Source organism: Macaca thibetana, chromosome 6 (genome assembly GCF_024542745.1).
Source record: "Macaca thibetana thibetana isolate TM-01 chromosome 6, ASM2454274v1, whole genome shotgun sequence".
In the NCBI taxonomy this organism is placed as follows: Eukaryota; Metazoa; Chordata; class Mammalia; order Primates; family Cercopithecidae; genus Macaca; species Macaca thibetana.
This window is the reverse complement of record NC_065583.1, coordinates 92,650,762-92,672,029: the sequence shown is the minus strand read 5'-3', so window position 1 is coordinate 92,672,029 and position 21,268 is coordinate 92,650,762. Positions and strand designations below refer to the sequence as shown.

General features: G+C 34.4%; 1 protein-coding gene across 39 annotated transcripts in view; it reads right to left on the bottom strand.

Moving 5' to 3' along the window:
* Positions 1–21,268, bottom strand: part of MEF2C (myocyte enhancer factor 2C) — a 182,564-nt gene that overhangs the window by 90,176 nt on the left and 71,120 nt on the right. For 17 of the 39 annotated variants that reach the window (XM_050795483.1, XM_050795457.1, XM_050795452.1 and 14 more), the window contains one exon: positions 12,268–12,463. In XM_050795483.1, coding sequence (XP_050651440.1) covers positions 12,268–12,321 — 54 coding nt within the window. In that variant the 5' untranslated portion in view covers positions 12,322–12,463. Of the gene's footprint in view, positions 1–12,267; positions 12,464–14,234; positions 15,403–15,548; positions 15,974–21,268 lie in introns of those variants that run through there. The other 22 variants (XM_050795460.1, XM_050795454.1, XM_050795486.1 and 19 more) reach the window with 7 other exon arrangements.

The following is a 21,268-nucleotide window of genomic DNA, read 5'->3' as shown; positions in this document are numbered from 1 at the left end:
ATGTTCACATACAGCTGCATATCAAGGAAGGTGTAGAAGGGGTTCCTGAATTAAGCAGGAAGTTGAACTAGAGACCTTTAAAATATTTATTCTAATTTTTAGATATTCTTAATCTATGCCTAGGTATCATAGAGCTTTGAGTTAAGAGTCAATGGCAATATGGTTCACCAAGCATGCACCCTACAGAATCTCCTATGTTTTAGTTACTCAATCCCACCAATACATTATCGCCTCTAGTTTCCATATTTCAAGAAATAAAATAACTTTTTTGTAGCTAGAAGAGACACAAAAGACTGTAAAGAATTAGAGTAGACAACATTAAATGATGGATGTACTGAAAATGCACAGAAAAATAATTATCCAGATTGATAAAATAGAAAATTCACATGATTAAAGAAATTTTAAAGAAGCAGGATATATGCATCATGACTGGGGCAGTGCAATGTAGAAAGAAAAACATAAAAATTGAAAATCAAGTCCCAGCTCTGCCTTTTATGAGCTGTATGCCCTTGTGTAAAATGGCTTAACTTACTCGAACCCCAGTTTCCTCACCTGGAAAGTGGAGGTAATAATAGGCATCATATAGAATTTTATGAGAGGTCAAGTAGGGGATATAATACAAGTGTAAATTAACTTGTTAACTGTGAAACACTTTACAAGGCAAGTAGTATCTTCTCTGATGCACCAGGCTTGGTTGCTTCTTGAAACATACTGTAAAAGACTGGTCTCCTAGGACCTGTCAGCTTGTGTTACCATTATTTACTTAGGTCTAGATTAGAGTGTCTCTCTTAGCTATATCCTAGCTTTTCTTGAGTACCTGGGCCATCTTTTGTTCACTGTTGTAATGTGACATCCAATAATAATACTTGGCTAAATAAATATATGTTGATAGAATGAATAGATATATGAACAGAGGAATTATAGTGTTTTTCATAATTCAAAATGAATAGCTGAAAATAAATTTCTATAGATGCTCAGACTATGTCAACAAGAAGTTTGCTACTAAGAGAGGGCAATTTCACATACTTGTTTTATTTTTTTGTGTGTCATTTTAACTTACAGTAAAAACTTACATTTGGTAAAATTAATCAGGAGAAAAAATGGACTGGGTCAAATTTTGTGTGTGGGTTTGTTGGTGCAAGTGAAGCATATCATATTTCTTATTTTTTTTTTAGATAACAGTGTTGCTTATTTGATGATTTTTTCTAAGAAGCTCAAAGATTTTATAATAAATTATCTCCCTACATTCGACAGTATCTCTTTGAACTTATTCTTTAGCACAGTTTATCATCCCTATTTTTCAGATGAACACTGTAAACAACGACATGAATTGCCTTATCCAAGGTCCCCAAACTTGTCCTAGATGGACTAGAAAACCAACCCTCTTCACACAAAATGCATCTTTCTTTCTGTTTGTTAGTGTTCCTTCCCTCTTTTAGATAACTATGGATTTTAGGGGCTGAAGTTCAGCTCGATATCAACCCAGTCAACTGTTTATTGAGCAATGTGCGGGCACTGTCATTTGTAATGTTACATTAACAACCATCAGAAATTCTGATAAGTACAAGCACAGTAATGTATAACATACTAATTAACGTAAGGACTGCTTTCTAGGTTAAAGTCAAAAAATAATACTAAGAACACTAAATTGAGAGCAAGTTGGTTTCTAGGTTCTGACAGTAAATCAAAGCTACTTTTGTATAGACTCTGCAGCCAACTCTGCCCTCAGACGCTCCGGCCATTCCCACTACAGCCACTGAGAACCACATGCATGCACTAGTGGGCACAAACTAGTTCTATATTTATGGATGTTTATTTTAATTTCAGAAAATGGGAAGAATTTTGGTTGGTAGTAAATACAGGTCTGCTTACAGTTAGAATAAAAAAGGTGGGCCTCTGATTTACACAGGCAATGTAAATAACAAGTTCTAAAAACAGAGAAGGAGTCCTGTATCATTTCCTACAGGGTAGGGAAATTAGTTTGACTACTGTGCAATGGAAAGGGCATTTCATTATCTTTCTCCACTCCACACGCCTGCCCCCTCCCTCATCCTCCCAGGCCCGGCCCCATTCATAAAGTCACCCCAGGAGAACTTTCCTGCCATATTAACTATAGTAGTTCTTGCACCTTACAGGAAAGAGTTCTGATAGAAAAGGACTGTTAGAAACGGCAGCTACTCACATCTATAATAATAATTGAGGCCCAATTCCAAATTGCTTCAGGCATATCATGAAGGGAAGCAACAAAAATCTCATCTATGGGTCCCAAATACTTCTTTCCACCAATCAGAATATTTTTAGCCTAATCTTAATTGAACCTTATGGTCCTCAATGAATGGATAATTTTTTATTGTTTTATTTTCACTATTCTTTAACTCATAAATAGTAGTTTCTTTGTTTTAAGACGTGTTTGGGACTCGTATACCCAGCTAATTCTATTTTCAAAGGTTTGAGGTTTTATCATTTTTTTCCCTCCAAATAGAGTCATGATAAATATAACCCTCATTCTGTGAAAATATTTCAGGTCGACTCCTCCTCCTCATCCCCCCACCTAGATAATCTCTCAGTTTCCTCCCAGTTGAGGAAACAGAATGACTAATGAGTGACAGATGGACAGTTCACAGATACAATACACTCTGTAATCCAGGAGCCACAGGTCTTCCTATGTGTTTAAAGGGTTAGGGCTGGAGTCAAGAGTCTGCAACGACAATCTTTAATTGGGAAAAAGGGAAATGCCCTCCTAAATGCTCTTTCTCTACCTCCCTTGTTCCTGACAGTAAGTAATGGCACAAGTGTTCTAAAGTATTCCTCTTCAGTTTTATTTTGTTTAATTCACTCTGTCATTAGAAAGGCTTGTGAGCTTTAGGCCCGATGATTACTCTCGGTGGGAGGAAGCAGTGCCTCTGCAGACTTGTGTTCTAGACAAGCGTTCCTTTATACAATGACGGGGCCTGCCATCGTAAATGAAAGGCTCTTTAAAGGGCAGCGAGGGACTCTTTTAAGCAGACTGCTACCACGTGCTTGTAACCCTCCAGCATAACTTGCGAGGATGAGACAGCAGTGTGTTCTGCTGCAAAGGGGACTATTGTCCTCATTACCCTCAAGCAAAGTAAGCCTCGTTTCACTGAAATATAGTAGTATTTCCAAAGAATTTTCAAGCAGTAGTTCCTAAAATTCTGAACATGATAAAAGGATTAAAATAGGGGCTTAGAGTGTGGAATTTAGAACTCTACCAATCCCTCGCCCTAAGTCAACATTCCAAATCCCAAAATAAAACTCTAAATCTTATGCACTGGATGAAAAATAATAAATCACAATTAAATCTAAATTAAATAATCAAATGCACATTAATAAAACGAGTGTTTATTAACAAACTCACAGGAGTTTGAGTTTTAAAATTTGTGACAGCTAAATTCTGATACATTTGTCTACATGAGGAAAAGGAAGAAGGATGACTGAAAATTATTAACTTGATCAGGATTTAAGAGATTTTACTGTGGCCCATTTTAAGGCTTCGGAATGTTTTGCCTTTTGAAAAGAGGACTAACACAGCAGGCTTCACATTTTTTATATGTGCTGCTCAGATCTGCCTGGTTCGTCAAAGGGTTGATTTTCATTCTAAATCCAATCTGCAGATGCAGTCATAAAATAAATACCTCTGTTTCTCCGTATCTCATCTACATAAGAGATATAATTTGAATCTGAGAAGAATCAAATAAACCAGATTAAAATTTTGGGGGCAAAAACATGTTTACTAGTTCAACAAAGCCAAATGTACCTAAGGGAAAGGTCAAAGGATACTTCATTCCCTGCTGAGCAAATGCTCAGGAAGCACATTTGTCTACATTTTCCTGTCATAACAGGAAGAGTGTAACTTCTTCCTTTCCACAATAGCTTAGGTTTTACCTCCTAACTCCAATATTTTCTCCCCCAGGGCCTTCCAAATCAATCCTTGCAAGACAGAAGGCTGTCTCCGTTATAGTTTCCAAACAGTTACATTTGTTGAAATGTTATTTAAATGTTAGTGATTTCTTCAGTTAAACGGTTCCAATTTAAAATTAAAAGTCAAATTTCCAAACATTTAGATTGGTTCTCTAATTCTTATTAATGGTCCAACATATTTCAAAAGAAACACAAATACACATTATGAAATTTTAATTTATTTCCTTAATGATGTCTAATTTACTTATATTTTTAAAAAATTTTTGCGAAAGCCATTATCCTCAGAAAAAATAAAAGTTTCCAAACTACCTTCAACAAGAATACATTGGGATGTAAACTTTAAAAATACTTTTACATAATAATTTTTGAAGTAGTTTCATTTTGAACTAAATGTTAAAGAAGTTCAGACTGCAGAGGACATGGCTTTTGAAACAATTAGCATCATGTCTTTTAATCTACAGTTTGGAAGAAACTTCTGGGTTTATGTAGTCTATTTATAATGTAATTATTTTTAGTGTTGGTTTCTCAGTAATACAATGTCACACAGTTGGTGCATTTGCAAAGCTAAAGGTGACTTGTAGCAGACAGAGTTGTGTGTGCATGCATTCCCAGAGGTGAAAGGGGCCATTCAGTGTCAACTTTCTACACAAAATGACATACAATAAATAAAAGCATTAGATTCTTTTAAAATTACTGTTTTAAGTAGAAATTATGTGAGATACACAAATTAGAACTGGAAACAATGAAAACCCTTGAGGCCCTCAAGTTCAAAGAAGAGTGACAGAATTCTACAAGAGACAATTCCTCTTTTCCTTGTGAAAATGTTGGCCTCTCTCAGATTTCTTACCATAGGAAAGTGAATGAATGAGATTGACGGGGATTGGAGCAATATCTTTCTGGCAGTAAAGGAGTAGATCTAGCTGACATAAATATAAACTATCATGCACCAAATGGGATAAAGAGTAAATGTGTGGCGTGGCACACTATTGCTGTGATCCCACTACACGGTGGGGAGACTATTTGTGAATTGTTTTCAGAATGCTAAGGGATAAAATGGAAATGAATGGCCTGAGGTCACAGCTGTTAAACGTACATCTGAGCATTCTGCCTACTGCCTTTTTTTTTTTTTTTTTTTTTTAAATTTTGAAACTCTTAGAAGTACTATTTGGGTCATTTTCCCTTCTGGTTTTCTTTTTCAACCTCTTCAGTCACCAGCAATTCCAAATCTTTGAATAAAAACTTTTCCCTTGGTAATTTTAAGATTAATAAAAGAATGATTTAACTTATATGCATGAGGAGCTTTTAAGAAGGCATCTCCAATATGCAGCACTAGACCCTACAATTCAATTCTGGCGAGTATGATGTCCTAAAATATGACTATGATCTGCCCTAATTTTATTTAAATGAAATAAGTTTAGTATAATTTTTAATAAAGTGTTGGCGAGGCAGGTAGCTCCTCCCCATTAAGAAATGATACTAAGAAAAAACAATCATCATCATCATTATTGTGAGGTATTCGCAGGCTTATTTTGGATTAAAAGATGGGAAAATCAATTTTTCGCTGATTGAACTTTTTATTCACTAGGTCTGAAAGAGACTCCAGATACTTCTTGATTAACAAATATAATTCTTCTACAGTATTTAAAGAAAAACTTGCAAGTCTGGAAATTCGGTTTGTGGAGGTGGCCAAAAAAAGTGCATTTAGCAGTGGTGACTGCATCTTCTATCTATTCTCCAACTTATGGTCTGGAATTCACCGAAAAATTATTTTTTTGAAGCAATTAATTTGTATTTCTCAATTATCCAGTTAGTCACATTTAAAGAGTGAATGTATCTCTCTTTTAACAAATTTTCTATTAGGTTATTAGAATGTAACTCCCAAATTTAGAACTGTAATTAACTTGGTGAAAACCAGGAAAAAGTAAGGAGTAAAATTTTTTGTTTTTAAAGAGTCCCTTGAGGGAATCTATACATCTATTTTTTTCAGTTTAGTGTCGAATAGACCAGATTTCGTTTAAAAACACATCAGTATGTAGAAACTGTCAGAAGCTGCATCTACACTGAACACATTTTTCCAGCTTTTTTCCTAGTTCATCTTATATAATTTATAATTCATATAAAGAGACTGAGACGGGGACATAAGAAGAGGGGAAGTTAGAAAATGTAACAGCTATGAACTCTGAATTCTTTTAGTCATAAGGGGATTCTCCTGTTCTATTAACAGGAGAATGTTGCTAATTGTCTTTAATTTGTGCTCCAGTTATTGCACTGATAATTACATGAAGTTTTGTTTGCTGGCAAAAACTATTAGTGTTCCAGATCTGATGAAAGAAAACTTAAGACATTTAAATATATTTCTTCCTTAACTTACTATTTTAAGCCCTGTGTTATCTGACAAATATTTAAATGTCTTTTTATAACAAGTTGCAAAAATAAATTTGGGTTTACCTCTCCCGTCCTTCAGAGTAGGAAAGCTGAAATTTTCAAATACAAACATACAAGTAAAAAGTTTAGGCTAAGCATGCCTGATTTATATATATATTTCTTCCTAATATAACAGATTTCTAAATATATTGTTTGTAGAAAGAGTCATATAAGGACAAGACTCATTTAAAAACTGTTAAAGGATCCAAAATTACAGCTAGATAAGACAAATGCATTCAAGTGCTCTATAGCACCAAAGGATGACTACAGGTAATGTATCTTACAGTTTGAAATAGCTAGAAGGAGGATATTGGACGTTTCCAAGACAAAGAAATGATAAATGTTTGAGATAATGGATATGCTAACTACCCTGATTTGATCACTATACAGTATATGTATTAAAACATCACTGTGTACCCTACGAATATGTACAATTATTTGTTAATTTAAAAAAATGTAAAGACAAAAGAAATGAAACAAATCCCTCCCCAAACCATCTGTGCATAAAAGCAAGTTTGCTGTTGAATGTTTTAAGCCTGCATATATATGCTATTGTAAACTACAATAAAAGTGTCACAGAAAAAAAATCTAACTGTTTCAGGAGCATGGTTAAAAACTGGTACCATGTGAAAGAGGGTAAGATTATGATTGCCTAACTGATGGAGGTATTTCAAGGGTAAAAAAAAAAAATGCCGATTGAGAGACTGAAACTGTAGTGTTAGCATAAGCTGGAAGCTGGTGGTGATAAAAATGGTGAGGAGTAGTTAAAAATAATGTGGTCAGTAACATATATTTGAAAATAGTTCCCACAAGCATAAAATTTAGGAAACAACTTCTCCCCATCCTTTGTCATAAATCCTTCTCTGCAAACGTCCTGTGTGATCTTTCCTTCCTGTCCACAAACTATCCTCTTTGCATCAGCTCGCTCCTGCTCTGGTATCGTTCTCTAGCCCCTTGTTAGCTTCTGAAGGCTCCTTTGTGTTTCTGTTCCACTTTTCCATCCATCTCCTCAATATCCTTTTAAGATAAAACCCTCATGAAATGAAGATTTAGGTAACATTCTTTGTTGTGCTACACAGCACAAGAGTTGTTTTGATAGAAATCACATTAACTATAATAGCGAATGGTTCAAAGAACCTGAGTCTTAATAGGAATAGCTAATAGGTAAATTTATTGAGCACTTATTAGGTGGTGGGAACTTTACATTTATTTCTTCATTTAATTATCTTAAGGACCTAATGAGAAAGGTACTATTTTTGTTTAATCCTCACTCTAGTGATGAGGGTACTGCTGAAGCTCAGAGGGGCTAAGTAACTTGCTAGAGAGTCATATAACTAGTAAGTGGCAGAACTGGGACAAGAACCAAGTTTGTATGTCTCTAAAAACCATGCCTCTTAGCCATTTGATTATGCTGGATGCGGTATAATGTAATTGGGAAAAGCAATGACACAAAACCATGCTCTTAGTTATTATATTACACTAGATGCATCATGACATAATTTTAAAGAGCATGATTTGTTTTGTGTTGAATATGAGAGATCTGGGCTCAGATCTTGGTCACTTCCCAGTTTTAACTGTACGATCTTGAGCCAGTTATTTAGAACTTAATAGGACCTTCAAAACTTTGCAAGATCTGGGTCCTGTCTGACATCCAATTTTTTCTCTCATTTCTCTACAGTCATACACCAGGCTCAAGTCCCACTGGTCTTCCTTCAGCTCCTCAGTCAAGCTCTTTCCTCTCTTAAGGAGATTTGCAAATACTGCTTCTGGAATGCTGTCACCTGCCTAACTCTGACTCATCTTTTAGCTCATCTTTTAGCACTTCCTCAGGCCTTTCTCCAACCCTGATGTAAATACCTTCTATTATTCTTTCATAGCACATATAAGTGAAATTTTTGTTATATATTTTCATATTTCATGTCTGTTTAATTCAATCAGGGGTCCATAAACTGTAGCCTACAAGTGAAATCCAATGTCCTGTTTTTGTCCGTAAAGCTTTATTGGAGCACAGCCACACAGGTTCATTTACATATTGCAGACGGCTTTCAGACTACTAGGGCAGAGTTGAGTAATTGAGACAAAGACTATATGGCTCACAAGGCTAAAAATATTTACTATGTGGTCCTTTACAGAAAAGCTCGCTGACCCCCTAAAGCAGAGGATAAACTGGACGAGATTCTTGTTCACCACTGAATACTTAGTGATAGGTACACTGCAGTCTAGTAACATTTGTTGATTTCACAAATAAATGAATTATTCAGCCATAAAATGGGACTTATTAATAAAAATTAATTGGAATTATATATATATATATAGTTCTTGGCATATAATTGGTAATTACTTTTATTAAGTTGTCTGAAAATTTCTGTAAGATAAATGAACAATTCATAATGTTATTTTTACATACTTGCTTAAGAAATCCATGATGTTTAAGCTTGAAACTAAAAATAAATAGTTTTTGTAAACTTGGAAATGCCAAAAATTTTTTAAATAAAAAAAGGCTGTCAATTTTTATTCTCACCTAAACTATTTTATGTATTGGTGTTTCTGAATTTGAGCTGTTCCCTACTTCCATTATGAAAGACGGCTAAAGTAAAGGTAAAATTCAATTTAAACAGCCATTCTATTTCACAACAGTTTTATTTCTTAATGATATACAACTTATCACGTCAGTGCTGTAATATTTCATTTCACACTTGAAGTCAGTATTTCTTTTTCTGGAAAAAACATACCTTGTTCTGTGTATAGCTAAATAAACAAGTGCAATGGAGAGCAGTCTTTGACAGCTTTTAAGAAAAGATGACGGCGAGCCATTGAGTGAGGTTCTACTGGACAGTCTACAGTGGGGCAGCTTCAAAGAGGGCAAAGCAGCTAACATTTTTCTTTGCAACATGTGAATACACAGTTGAAAGCAAGCCCAGGTTAGGGATGCCGCCACACATGTTGCAAAGAAAAATGATATGCTGTTTTGGATTTGCTGGTTTTGTTTATTAGAAGTGCCCTACATATTTTAGGCTCTTTCCCAAACGACTCTTAAAGCCGCTCTCATAGTAGGTGAGAGGTGCACAAGACAAGCATTTATATGTAAGATGTTTGAAATTGTCAATAGCCTCTAAAATAATCACTGAAATATATACTAAAACATGGCAGATTTCAATTTTACTAATTCTGTTTAAAAGCATTGAACTTACAGGCCTACTGTATCTAAAGACTGGAGAAAAGAATAAATATATCCTAAATTCTAAAGAATAAAATCAAGAGATCTGTCTTCAGAATTTAAAAAAATGGTAAGTCAAACTAAGCTGAATTTAATAAGTTTTCTTCTTCTAAAGTTATTATGACTTCTAACCTGGATGAGAGTAACAGTCACTGTAGCTGCAACTGTATATAAATAAAGATATTCAATTATTAGCTCAAAAGTAGGATATTAAAAATCTTTTTTTCTTTTTGTTTTTTTGAGACAGGGTCTCACTCTGTTGCCCAGGTTGAAGTGGAGTAACATGATCACGGCTCACTGCAGTTTTGACATCTCAGGCCCTAGTGATCCCCAAGTAGTTGGGAACACAGCTGCGTGCCACTACCACACCAATTTTTTTTTTTTTTTTAACTTTTTTAAATAAGAGATTGCATTTCCCTATGTTGCCCAGGCTGGTCTTGAACTCCTGGGCTCAAGTGATCCACCTGTCAAAAGTGCTGGGATTACAGGCATGAACTACCACTCCTGGCTTTAAAATTCTTGTATCCCTAGAATTCCTGTCATTTGTTACAACATGGGTGAAACCAACTGGAAGACATTATGTTAAGTGAAATAAGCCAGGCACAGAAGGACACATTTTGCATGTTCTCACTTGTGCGGGAACTAATTTTTTTTTTTAATTGAACTCCCTGAGATAGAGAGTAGACTGATGGTTACCATAGGCTTGGAACGGTAGCTGGGCATGGAGCGGGGAGGGGATAAAGTAAGGATGTTTAATGGGTATAAAAATAGGTAAAATGAATAAGATCTAGAATTTGGTAGTACATAGGGTGACTACAGTTAATAAGAATTTATCGTATATTTAAAAGTAATTAAAAGAATAGAATTGGAATGTTCTTAATACAAAGAAATGATAAATGCTTGAGGTAGGCACACCTCAGTTATCCTGATTTTGATCACTACACATTGTATACATGTATCAAAACATCACATGTATCCCATATTAAATACAACTCTTATCTACCCATAATAATTAAAAATAGAAATTAAAAAATCTTGGATCCCTGTTTTTTAAAAATAAAGCATAATAAAAGCTCATGAATTCAACCTGCAAAAATTATCTTCTAACTTTGCAAGCAAAACAAGATACAATGAATATCATAAACCTAAAAATTATCTGATGTTGGTAATAAAGTGTAAATGCTCATTCATATGTTTTTGACTGTACTCAAAATTGGTTCTGGCCCAAATAACAAAGTCCAAACAGTGTTACATGATGTTCAATATTTCAGTCTTAATTTCAATTTCAAGCTATAGGCCAATTAAAAAATAGTGGTTTTCTATTGACGCAATTATTGCTTTTTGGCTTGATCCACAGCAAGAAACGATGCGCATGAAAACACTAAAGGAATCCACCATAAATCTTAGTAGTATTCACCCTTTAGCTAAACATGCAGCCAAAACTAGTTCAAGTCATGTGTACCTGAAAATATACAATAATTTAGAGGAGTATAAACTTGAAAACCTAAAAGTTTCTCTACTTTTAATAGTATACTGACTTTGATGCAATAAATAATAATTCCTATTCATTATAATTTACTCATGAAACAACATTATATTTAAAAAAATGAATCAATCAGTTCTAGTCCCATTTGTATGTCCAAGAAGACAAAAAGGGACAATAGAGGACATAAGCCTCTATATTTGTGGGGAAATTACAGTCTGGTAGTTGTCCCCGGGGCTACTGTGTAGCCTTTCTTCAGTGTAACTGAGCAATAGGCAAAACATTCTTCTCTTTCACAGTTGAGAAACGTCTTCTCTGCAGGTTCCATGATCCATATGAGATGGTTGGGACCCTGCACTACTCTAATTTCTCCCAGGACCATTATTTAATATTTAATGTTAGACAAGCTATCCAGCTGTCCTTATATAGCCTAACTAAATCCACTCTCCCCAAGTGTGAAGAAAAATAGAGTCAAATTGCAGGCATTCATGATATACAAGTCTTTAATGCTGAACTGAGCATTTGAATGTGTAAAGTCTTCACAACAGATTAATTGTATCACACAGACATTATCACTGGCATTTCAGAAAAAAATTTTAACACCATCTGCCTCTATGTTTATCAAATTCAGATTTAAAATGGTATTAATTAACTGATAGTTCTTGCCTATATGTTTTAAGTTATTAATATCTTGTGTGGGTGTTTTCTTTGTTGTTGTTGTCAGCACAATGTTAAAATGTTTGGATGTTCTTCAAAATCTCATTTACTATGAATAAAATTGAAAGCCATTTTTATACAGGATATTTATCCCATATTATAAACCTTTAAGTGAATGACCACAAAAGGTCTAGTTCCCATGAATATAAGGATATCTTTGTTTGATGATGCGTGCAATGTAGCAATGTTGTGCTGATTAACTCTTAATTATCAAACTATTCATGTCACACAAGCACACTTCCCATTTAAAATTTGTATTGAAGTAAAAAGTGAATGATCACAAATGTGTAAACTGTATTTCTGACAAAGTGATTTTTTCTCCTTTATATATAAGAGATTATCAGCACTTTAACTGGCCACATTTAATTAACCCAAACTTCTCTTAATAGATGTTTACAGATTCAAAATATTTTCTGTACCCTTAACATATGTGGAGAAAATATAATTAATAAATAATGATACAAAGAAAGTTTACTCCACTCACCTGTCTGTTACGTTCATCCATAATCCTCGTAATCTGAATCTTTTTTCTCCCCATAGTCCCCGTTTTTCTTCTCTCTCTCGTCCCTGAAATTATGTATTTTTTCCTTCCTTTTCTTTCTCTTTCCTGTTTCCTCCAAACAAATTTCCTTCTTCAGCACTTGCACAGCTCAGTTCCCAAATTCCTGCATTCGTTCCTGCTGAACAAAAAAGAAAAATTAAATACCACTCTAACAGCAAGTCAGTTTCATAAGAACTATCATATTCTAATTTTATCAAGGAAATAGGCTATATGGAGCTAAAGCAATAAAATGAATAAAAACAACTTTTTGTTAAAAGTATATGGTGTATCACAGACAGGAGCATATCAGGTAGGAATGTTTTATTTTTTAATAATCTCATAAGTAATTTAACAAGTCATTTAAGTGATGCTTTTTTAAAGACTAACACTTGAAATGTATTTTTTTTGTAAAAAGTTTCCTAATCTTTTTAATGAAATTAGGTGACAATTTCACCCTTCTGTTATGAAAAATTACCTAAATCAGAGAGTTAATGAACCTTTATGTACCTGTGTATGCTAAGTAGGGCAGCTAATTCATTTCTGAAGGGAAAACAATCTCCTGTTTTGACAGCAGAGGTGATAACGTCCCTCGTTATGCAAATAGGATGGACGATTATGAAAGTGCTGTTTGATATATGTAAATGTCAACTAATTTAAATCTAAATCCTTTACTCTTACTTTAAAAAAATTATTGCTGTGAGAACACCGTAAAAATAATATGGAATATTTAATCTTAGGTTACAAGCATCTATCAGCAGTGAGATCTTTTCTTTTTGAAAGCCCTTAAAGTACATCTTAGATAACAAGAATCAAAAAAGATAAGCATTGATAGAAAATAAATGGTGCAAAATTAAGATTATTCTTCAATTATACCATACTTTTTATAACAGGCCATCCATCCTCTAAATTTAAATATTTACAAACAGACATCACGTCTTTGTGGAGTAAGATACAAAATTGCAGAAGCTTCATATTACACACTGGCGATCTCTGGGTCATGAATTAAAATTAGAGAAATGATCATCAATAACATGAGATAAGTCCAAGAAACCCAGAATATTAAAAGTATGTACTTTACTTGGTTTTAAATTATATCTGAAAATACTTGAACATAATGGAAGTTAATTGCTCTGAAATGTGAAAGTTAACAAGAAAGCATTCCACAATGGTTTCTTCAAGCAACAGCTCCAATTATTCTATTTCGTCTTAGGTCAATGAATGCAACAACTTTACACACTGCTCAGAATTTCCCTGTTTATTTTAGGTGGTGTCTGACAACTGACCTGATAAATTCCCACATGCATTATGTAATGCTAAGCCAATGTCCTGGCTATTTAATAGATTATTTGGCTCCAATTCAAAGTTCTTGGAACAGGAAGGCTGTTACACATTCGGTCTGACCATTAGCTGTCTTTTGATTTCTTTAATTTAATTTCTAAATTCTTTATCACCTTGGGTATTTTTTTTTAGTTTTTGGTGATTATTTAATTGCAGAAGCTATTATGACATAATTAGTTCTGGTGGATTAAGTGCTGCTTAAATACTAAGACTATCCCTTCTCTTTGCCCCATGCCTCTCTGCTAAACTGCAGCTCGGTTCTGCCTCTCAGAATATGTATGTTGAGTAACATTATGACCACACAGTGCTCATCAAAAACTATTGCTCCAGCTGTAATTTTAAATGTTGGAGGTGGTTCAAAATTTTAAAGAGTTGTAGAAATAACACACATTTGACAAATACACATAAAAATGGTTATAACATATTGAAATCACATTAAAATATGAAAAACCTACAAAGCGTAATTGCATCATATATTTGATGTTGCTAGACACTGTCCGTCTAACTATTTTTAGAAAAAGTCTTAAATGTCACTCAATAGGGCAACTTTCCTGTGTTTCCTATAGTCTTACCTTAGAAGCAAGCAGCATGTTAGAATTGTATTTCCCATGCATGTTTAAGACGCCAAAGATACAAACAAGCTTTCTCTATCACAGAAAGCCAATGCATGAATCCACAGCAAATGCATATAGGACAATTTCCTTTCCTTTCATTGAGCTGAGGCCGGTGGCACTATCGGCTTACAGGACTATGGCTGCCTAAGCGCTTATTCACTTCAAGGTGGAGGGTCAGGGTGAGCAGATTAGAGTGTGGTGATAAGGCAGAAGAGACAAGAATGTCTACAGATTTTGATTTCAAAATACAAATAACCAAACAAGCAGCGAAACAACTTTGGAGAAAAGTCTCAGAAAGGCAGAGAGAGTTTCTGACGAACCAAACTTAGGAGAGTTCCTCCATATCACCACCCCATATTTCACAACTTTGAATGAGACCATTTTTTAAAAGAGCAGAGCAAGGACTTTAAAAAAAAAAAATTCTTAAAACATGCAGGAAAAAAATTTTGCCAAAGAGAATGTGTGTATGTATTTATGCATATATAAGTGCTTGATAAAAATGCCATTGAATATATTCTCTTTTTTGAAATATGCAAAGCAATGTAGAGAGAAGCAAGTTTAAATTTCAATAGGACTAAATTTTTGTTTTCTGTATAAATAAATATTTCTTGAGATATTGCCTTCAAAACATTTCTAAAATGCAAAATTTGGTATGAAGTACACATGCAGAGTAATATGTGGTGATGATGACACTAAGTAACTGGTCATGAAGTAAAGTCTATCATGAAACGTGGTTTAGAACATTTGATTATGGGTCACCACATTTCAAAGCTGTCAGTAAAAATTTAAAGAATCAGGAAGGTCAACAACAGCTCACGCATTGTTTTCTTAGCACATTTTCTCTAACCTAATTTTTATGCAAAAACTATATTATAAGGTCAGTTTCAAGTACTAATTTGTAAGAGGCCTAGAGAGGTGAAGAAAGAGATTATTTAACTTTAGTAATCTGTAAAACTGTTTTGTGTGTATATGAAAAAGGATTATAATAGCTTGCCTACATGTAGTAAAATTTCAAGTTATGCAGAGAGCTTTCATTATGTACAATCAACCATAAGCTTAACATAATTCCAACAGCCTTGCCGCTACTTTTTTCCACAGGAAAGAAGCATTCTTAGAAAATGACAGAGCTACATATAAATAATCAGTAATTGAAAAAAAAGAAAAAATGTTCTAGTATAGTTACACTCTATAGAGTTACAGTCTTCTGCATTTTTTTCTTAAAAAAAAAAAATGCCAACCCAGATAAAAGAAAACTAAAATGAGGCTGCTTACTAAAAAGGGGAACTTCATTATGGCAGGCTTCTGTTCATTTTGAGTTTGGCATAAGCAGGCAGATGAAGGCAAAGTGGTTTGAGACCCAAGTCGAGAAGAATTTCTTCTGGACAGATGCTAAAGATCATTCTCCCACTGGGCTATCTTATTTACAAACAAGTTCCCTTGAGTGACACATACCTCCCCCTTCCATTTCCCTCCTCCCTCCCTCACTCTTTCTTGCCCTCTTCCTCCCTCCTTCCCTCCTACAAATCTCTCCCAGTAGCACAGAAGAATTTTGACAGAATGGCAGGAAACACGCACACAGACTGGTCAGGGAAGGATATGATGTCAGCAACCACGAACAATAAAAGGTGTAAAGGTGCTTCCTTCCCTAAACTGTTCCAGAAGTGTAAAATGGGAACCAAAACTCTCCACTTCCTTCTCTGAGCAGAACTGTCTGAGTGCGCTGTGCTGCACACCCCACACACAGAGGCCTTGGAGAGGTTCAGATAAGGGACAATGAGGACAATTCAGACCTGGGGCGTGATTTTTAATTTCCATCTTTAAAACACCTGAGAAAAATCCATGTCAACTCTAGGTTAGTGTTTTATTACGATTGCTTTAAGAAATGAAAATAAGAAAACAAAAAAGTTACTTCATTGAAGTAGCAGATATATCTTAATTATTGTTTACCAGGCCTTAGAAAAATCATCATACACAGTTAATGCAGTCATATAATTGGAATTTACCCTTTGAGGCAAATGAAAAATTCTATGCAAGCAAAGAATCAAAATAGATAAATGAAAACTTTTGGTTAAAAAAAAGAATTATGAAAACCGGCGGAAAAAAAAATCAATGCATGCTGGTAAAATATGCTAATCATTTGTTTGCTCCCACATTAAAAAAAAAGATATACTGAGGGGGAAAAGATTCTTACGGTTATTGAGACTCTCAAGGTTCTTTAAAAAAATTCAAACTAGGAACCAAAGTATATAACACAAACTTTGCATCTATAGTGAAACTATTTAATCTCCTCGCTATTAAGTTCTTTCTAACATGGAAATGGCATTCTACATAAGGTTTCTGTAGGAAGAAAACCACATATCAAGTGGATCTGAGTCATCATCAGATTTCAATCATCTTCCCACAACACTTTGATTTAGAAGTTAAACATAACCTTCAGTTATGTGTTTTGATCTTAGAGTGAGACTGCCATGCCACATTAAAAGATGTGGGAAGAAATTAATTCTCTTCTGCTAAACTTATCTTTGCAAAGTATGTATTTTGCTACAATAAGTACAATGCAGTCACTTAAATAAAAACAGCCTATGAATAATGATAAAACATTGAAATATGTGATGCCAGTTTTCAAAAAAAATTCTGGTTTTCTTTTATTCGTATTAGCAAATATCTTTTTCATTGACTTACATTTTCACTAACACTAGCATCCTCAAATAATGTTTTGTAAAAACTCAAAGCTGAAAACTGAGCATACTCTATCACACAACACTCACAACACTAAATAATACTGTTAAATAAATACAAACAGGATACATCGTAAGGGGCAAAAATGATCATAAGCCCAGTTGCTGCAAGCCTGGTATTGCTAAATCAAATAATTAAATGATTCATTATCTTTTTAAGTGGAAAACTTTGGTCAATATGTTACATCTAATTACATTTAACTTTCTATTTTGTGATTTGTTTGAAAAATGTATGAAGCACGCAATTATATTTTGGTTAAAAGGAACAGGCAGAACTTTTACTTTTTTTCCAATAAGAGCTATTCTGACCTTCAAAAGGTATAACCAGATTAGTACTCCTATAGATGCTCGACTGCGTGATGTCTTGAGTTGAGGAGTATTTCCTTGGCCTTGAAAGTTATCCATTTCTCTGGACTCGGGAAGGGGAACATCACACACCGGGGCCTATCATGGGGAGGGGGGAGGGGGGAGGGATTGCATTGGGAGTTATACCTGATGTAAATGACGAGTTGATGGGTGCTGACGAGTTGATGGGTGCAGCACACCAACATGGCACAAGTATACATATGTAACAAACCTGCACGTTATGCACATGTACCCTAGAACTTAAAGTATAATAATAATAAATAAATTTAAAAAAAAATAAGAAAAACCTTAAAAAAAAAAAAAAAAGAAAGTTATCCATTTCTCTCTAAGCTTACCATGTATTTTATAAAGGTACCATTACCTTAGCTATGAGGGCAATTTGAGTTTATTTCCAAATCACATACCCAAGACTCATTCTTCTAAGGGTAATAAACGAACAGCCATTCTTTTCCACTAGATAAATACCATCATGCAATATGCCAATTTATTTTCCCAACTTATTCCAATTTAGTATCAATATGATGAATTTCAAATCATCTTCAAGTCTCAGTAACACAGTACCACACATACAAATAATAAATAATGTTGACCATCTTTTCCAGTTCCTCACACCTGCCATGCTCCTTCCTGCCAAGAGGCCTTTGTGTACTATGCAATTCTTTCTGCCTGGATGTTCCTCCTTTCCTTTTGTGCCTCCTTAACTTCTCCTCCCTTCTGTCTCAGCTTCAGTTTCACCTCCTCAGGAAGTACTCCACGCCCTCCAGATGACATCGAATTTCCCTCTCATAAGATCTAAGCACTAAGTCCTTCTCCTTTGTAGCACTTGCAACAGCTGAAACTGTGTGTTTGTTCATCTTCCTCAACATCGGTTATATTTGTTTGTTTCACCTTTTTATCCCCAGTATATACCCTTACTGTCAAACATATAAAAAGAGCCAATGACTATTAGTTGATTGACAATCATTTAAGATTTGTATCTCTCAACTGATGTATTTTCTTTTCTTCAGCTTCTATTTTTAATGACTACCACTAAAAATATTTTACTATTTTTGCTTATATAGAGGCAGATTGATAACCTCACTTAATACTTCATATTTATATGGCATCTCCTATGTGGAATTAGAATAATTTATACTGAGAATTGGAAGTTGAATGGATTTTGGGATCAGAAAGAACAGGGTTGGAATTCTAGCTTGGTACTTGGACACTGTGTGACTCCAGAATGATTAATCCCTTGGAACTGTTGTTTCCTTGCCCTACCCATAACTGAAAAAACAATTTTCACTTGTAGGATGGTTATGATCATAAGATGTGGTACTATATGTGAATCCTGGGTACATAGTAGTACTGGGAACATGGCCTACTGCTCGTATGATTGCTTCTGTTTAAAGGCATAAAGTGAAAGTCCTATCATATAGTAATGCTACCAAGCGAACAGTGTAGTCCTTACATTTACCATGAAGATCTCACTTTCCAAAACTAATGATCAGCAACTTCTAACAGATAATGCCTCATTTATCCTGTAACAATAATCACCAAATGAAGAATAAATTTACAGTGTTAAAAAAATTAAGAAGTTTCTCTTACGTATCAGCTACGGAAGAGCTTCAGGCAGCAAAAGTGGAAATAACTAGGGAAATATATCAATTTTCCCAATGACCACGGCTGCTGAAAACTCCACATTAATGCTTCTAGTCCTACTTTAATATCTTTCCCCAAGGACAAAAAGAGATGAAATGTATGTCAGAAATATAATAAGGCTAAAAAGGAACTCGTTTTCAAAACCCCTGCAATTAATTTAATAAGTGGGCCTAACCTGCCATTATCCGTGACATAAATCATTTTATTTACACAGTTCCAGAATTTAGGAGACACATACCTCTCTACAATTGTATTGCATTATAAACAATGTAATAACTGTGAGGGAAGCATAGTCTCCCTGTCATAGTTATCCGTAGTCTATTTTGTCTTGGACACTTTTTTCACACTGCAGCTAAAACAGCATTCTCTATTCCCATGCCAAAATAAACTCCAAATGTTCTAAATATGTGAAGAACCTTGTGCTATCCAACCCTACCACAGCTTTTAGTTTTTCCACATTAGGTAATTAATTCAGGGTTCTATCATGTCTTTGCTTTTCTAATTTTTCACAACAGTGCAGCCACCATGTTTTCTTTCAAAGGCCTCTGAGTGATGTGGCAAGGCTCACCACAAAGGTAAAGCCTGCACTGTCGTATCACAAAGCAAGAGCTACAATTTAGCATCACAGATTGCGTTCTGTTCCCCAGCTATAACCTCGCAGTAAGCACATGCAGCTGGATTTTTGTTGCTGTTATTGAACAAAGCAAGTTAAGCACTAAACAACATCAACATCAGTGAAACAAAACAGTCTGTAAAGCAAGCTAGGCTAGAAGTGGGAGATGTTGCTATTATATATTTTCATGTTATTATAATAAAAACATATAAATTCCGAGGCATCTCATGATCCTGTCAGAAAAAAAATTATGTTCGTTATATTCTGCATCTTTAATATATCATATTTAATGATTAAAATGGAAATACTCTAAAAATATTTTCTCATATGCCTATAAGTGTTGAACACATTTTTCAGTCATACTGATACATTTGTGTGTGTGTGCACATGTGTGCACAGCACATGGAAAAACACATTTTAGTCTTTCAAAATGTGTAAATAAAACAATAAGGGTACATTTTCAGACACCTGAGTTGTCTTGAATATTATCACCAGTAAATAATCACAATATTATTAAGACTGTGGTGTGAATGCCTAAAAGGACGTTCTCAGTAAAAGCTTTATTTTACTCTGCATTCAAATATTATGTTAAATGATTGAAAATTATGTCCTTGAAAATAACTTGCTGCTTTCATTACTTATTTTCCAATTTATTTAACATTTAAAGATGACCTTGAAATGGGAAGAAATACCATTGTCCCCCTGCCAATGATTTTGTTGTACATTAAAGAGAAAATGCTAGATAAATCATTGTTATTTAAGTGGAATGTCATTTATTTTTATCTCTAAACCTTACACATTTAGAAAGTTCACACAGAATCTTTACATGCTAAAATATGTGAGTTCAAAATGGCATAAAACTCTCTCTCAAAATATATATGATATTGCTATTATATGTGGCTCAACATAGAACTCAGTGATTCATCAATTTTTCCATTTCTCTTCATCTCTTTTATAGCATCCCAATCAACCTAATTAAAGCTTTGTTCATCTGAAACCTCTGATGACAATTTGTTTAACTCTATCCCACTGTGGTCTTCTTATAAGGAGAATTAAATCTGATCTTCTGACAGCAATCATTAAATGATCCCAACTGGCCCCAATTAAGCCACATGGCTCATGGGCTTCCATACAGTCAAGTGCCAAGTTCTCTGTTTCATTTACACATTGTTCTTTACCTTGGTTTATTTTCTTAAAGCCAGTTAAGCATGTGTCTTATCAAGTGGAACTAAATTTCCTTATGTACATTAGCTCAAGACACAGTGCGTCAATTGACTGCACACCGAAGTATCACATAGGAGGTACTAGCGAAAAAGCATCTTTACATTTGTTTACTCCTCCTGAAATTGACCCACATGTACATTCTCGAAATAACACACGTGTTTAAACAGTTCTAGCTAACATAAATCAATAATAACTTCTCATTTGTCTTGTTTATAATGATCTTTTAATAGAAAATTCTCTGCATTTAGAAGTTGGGGTTAATATTCCATTTTTTAAAAATCTCTTTACCTCCCTCTAAAAGAGCAGTACCAAAGTAAGACTTCTGAAGTTAACCTTTCTTACCCTTAATTTCTGCTCTAATTTTTTCACATGTGCTCAATTGTAAGTTCTGTAATGATGTTCCCAGGCCT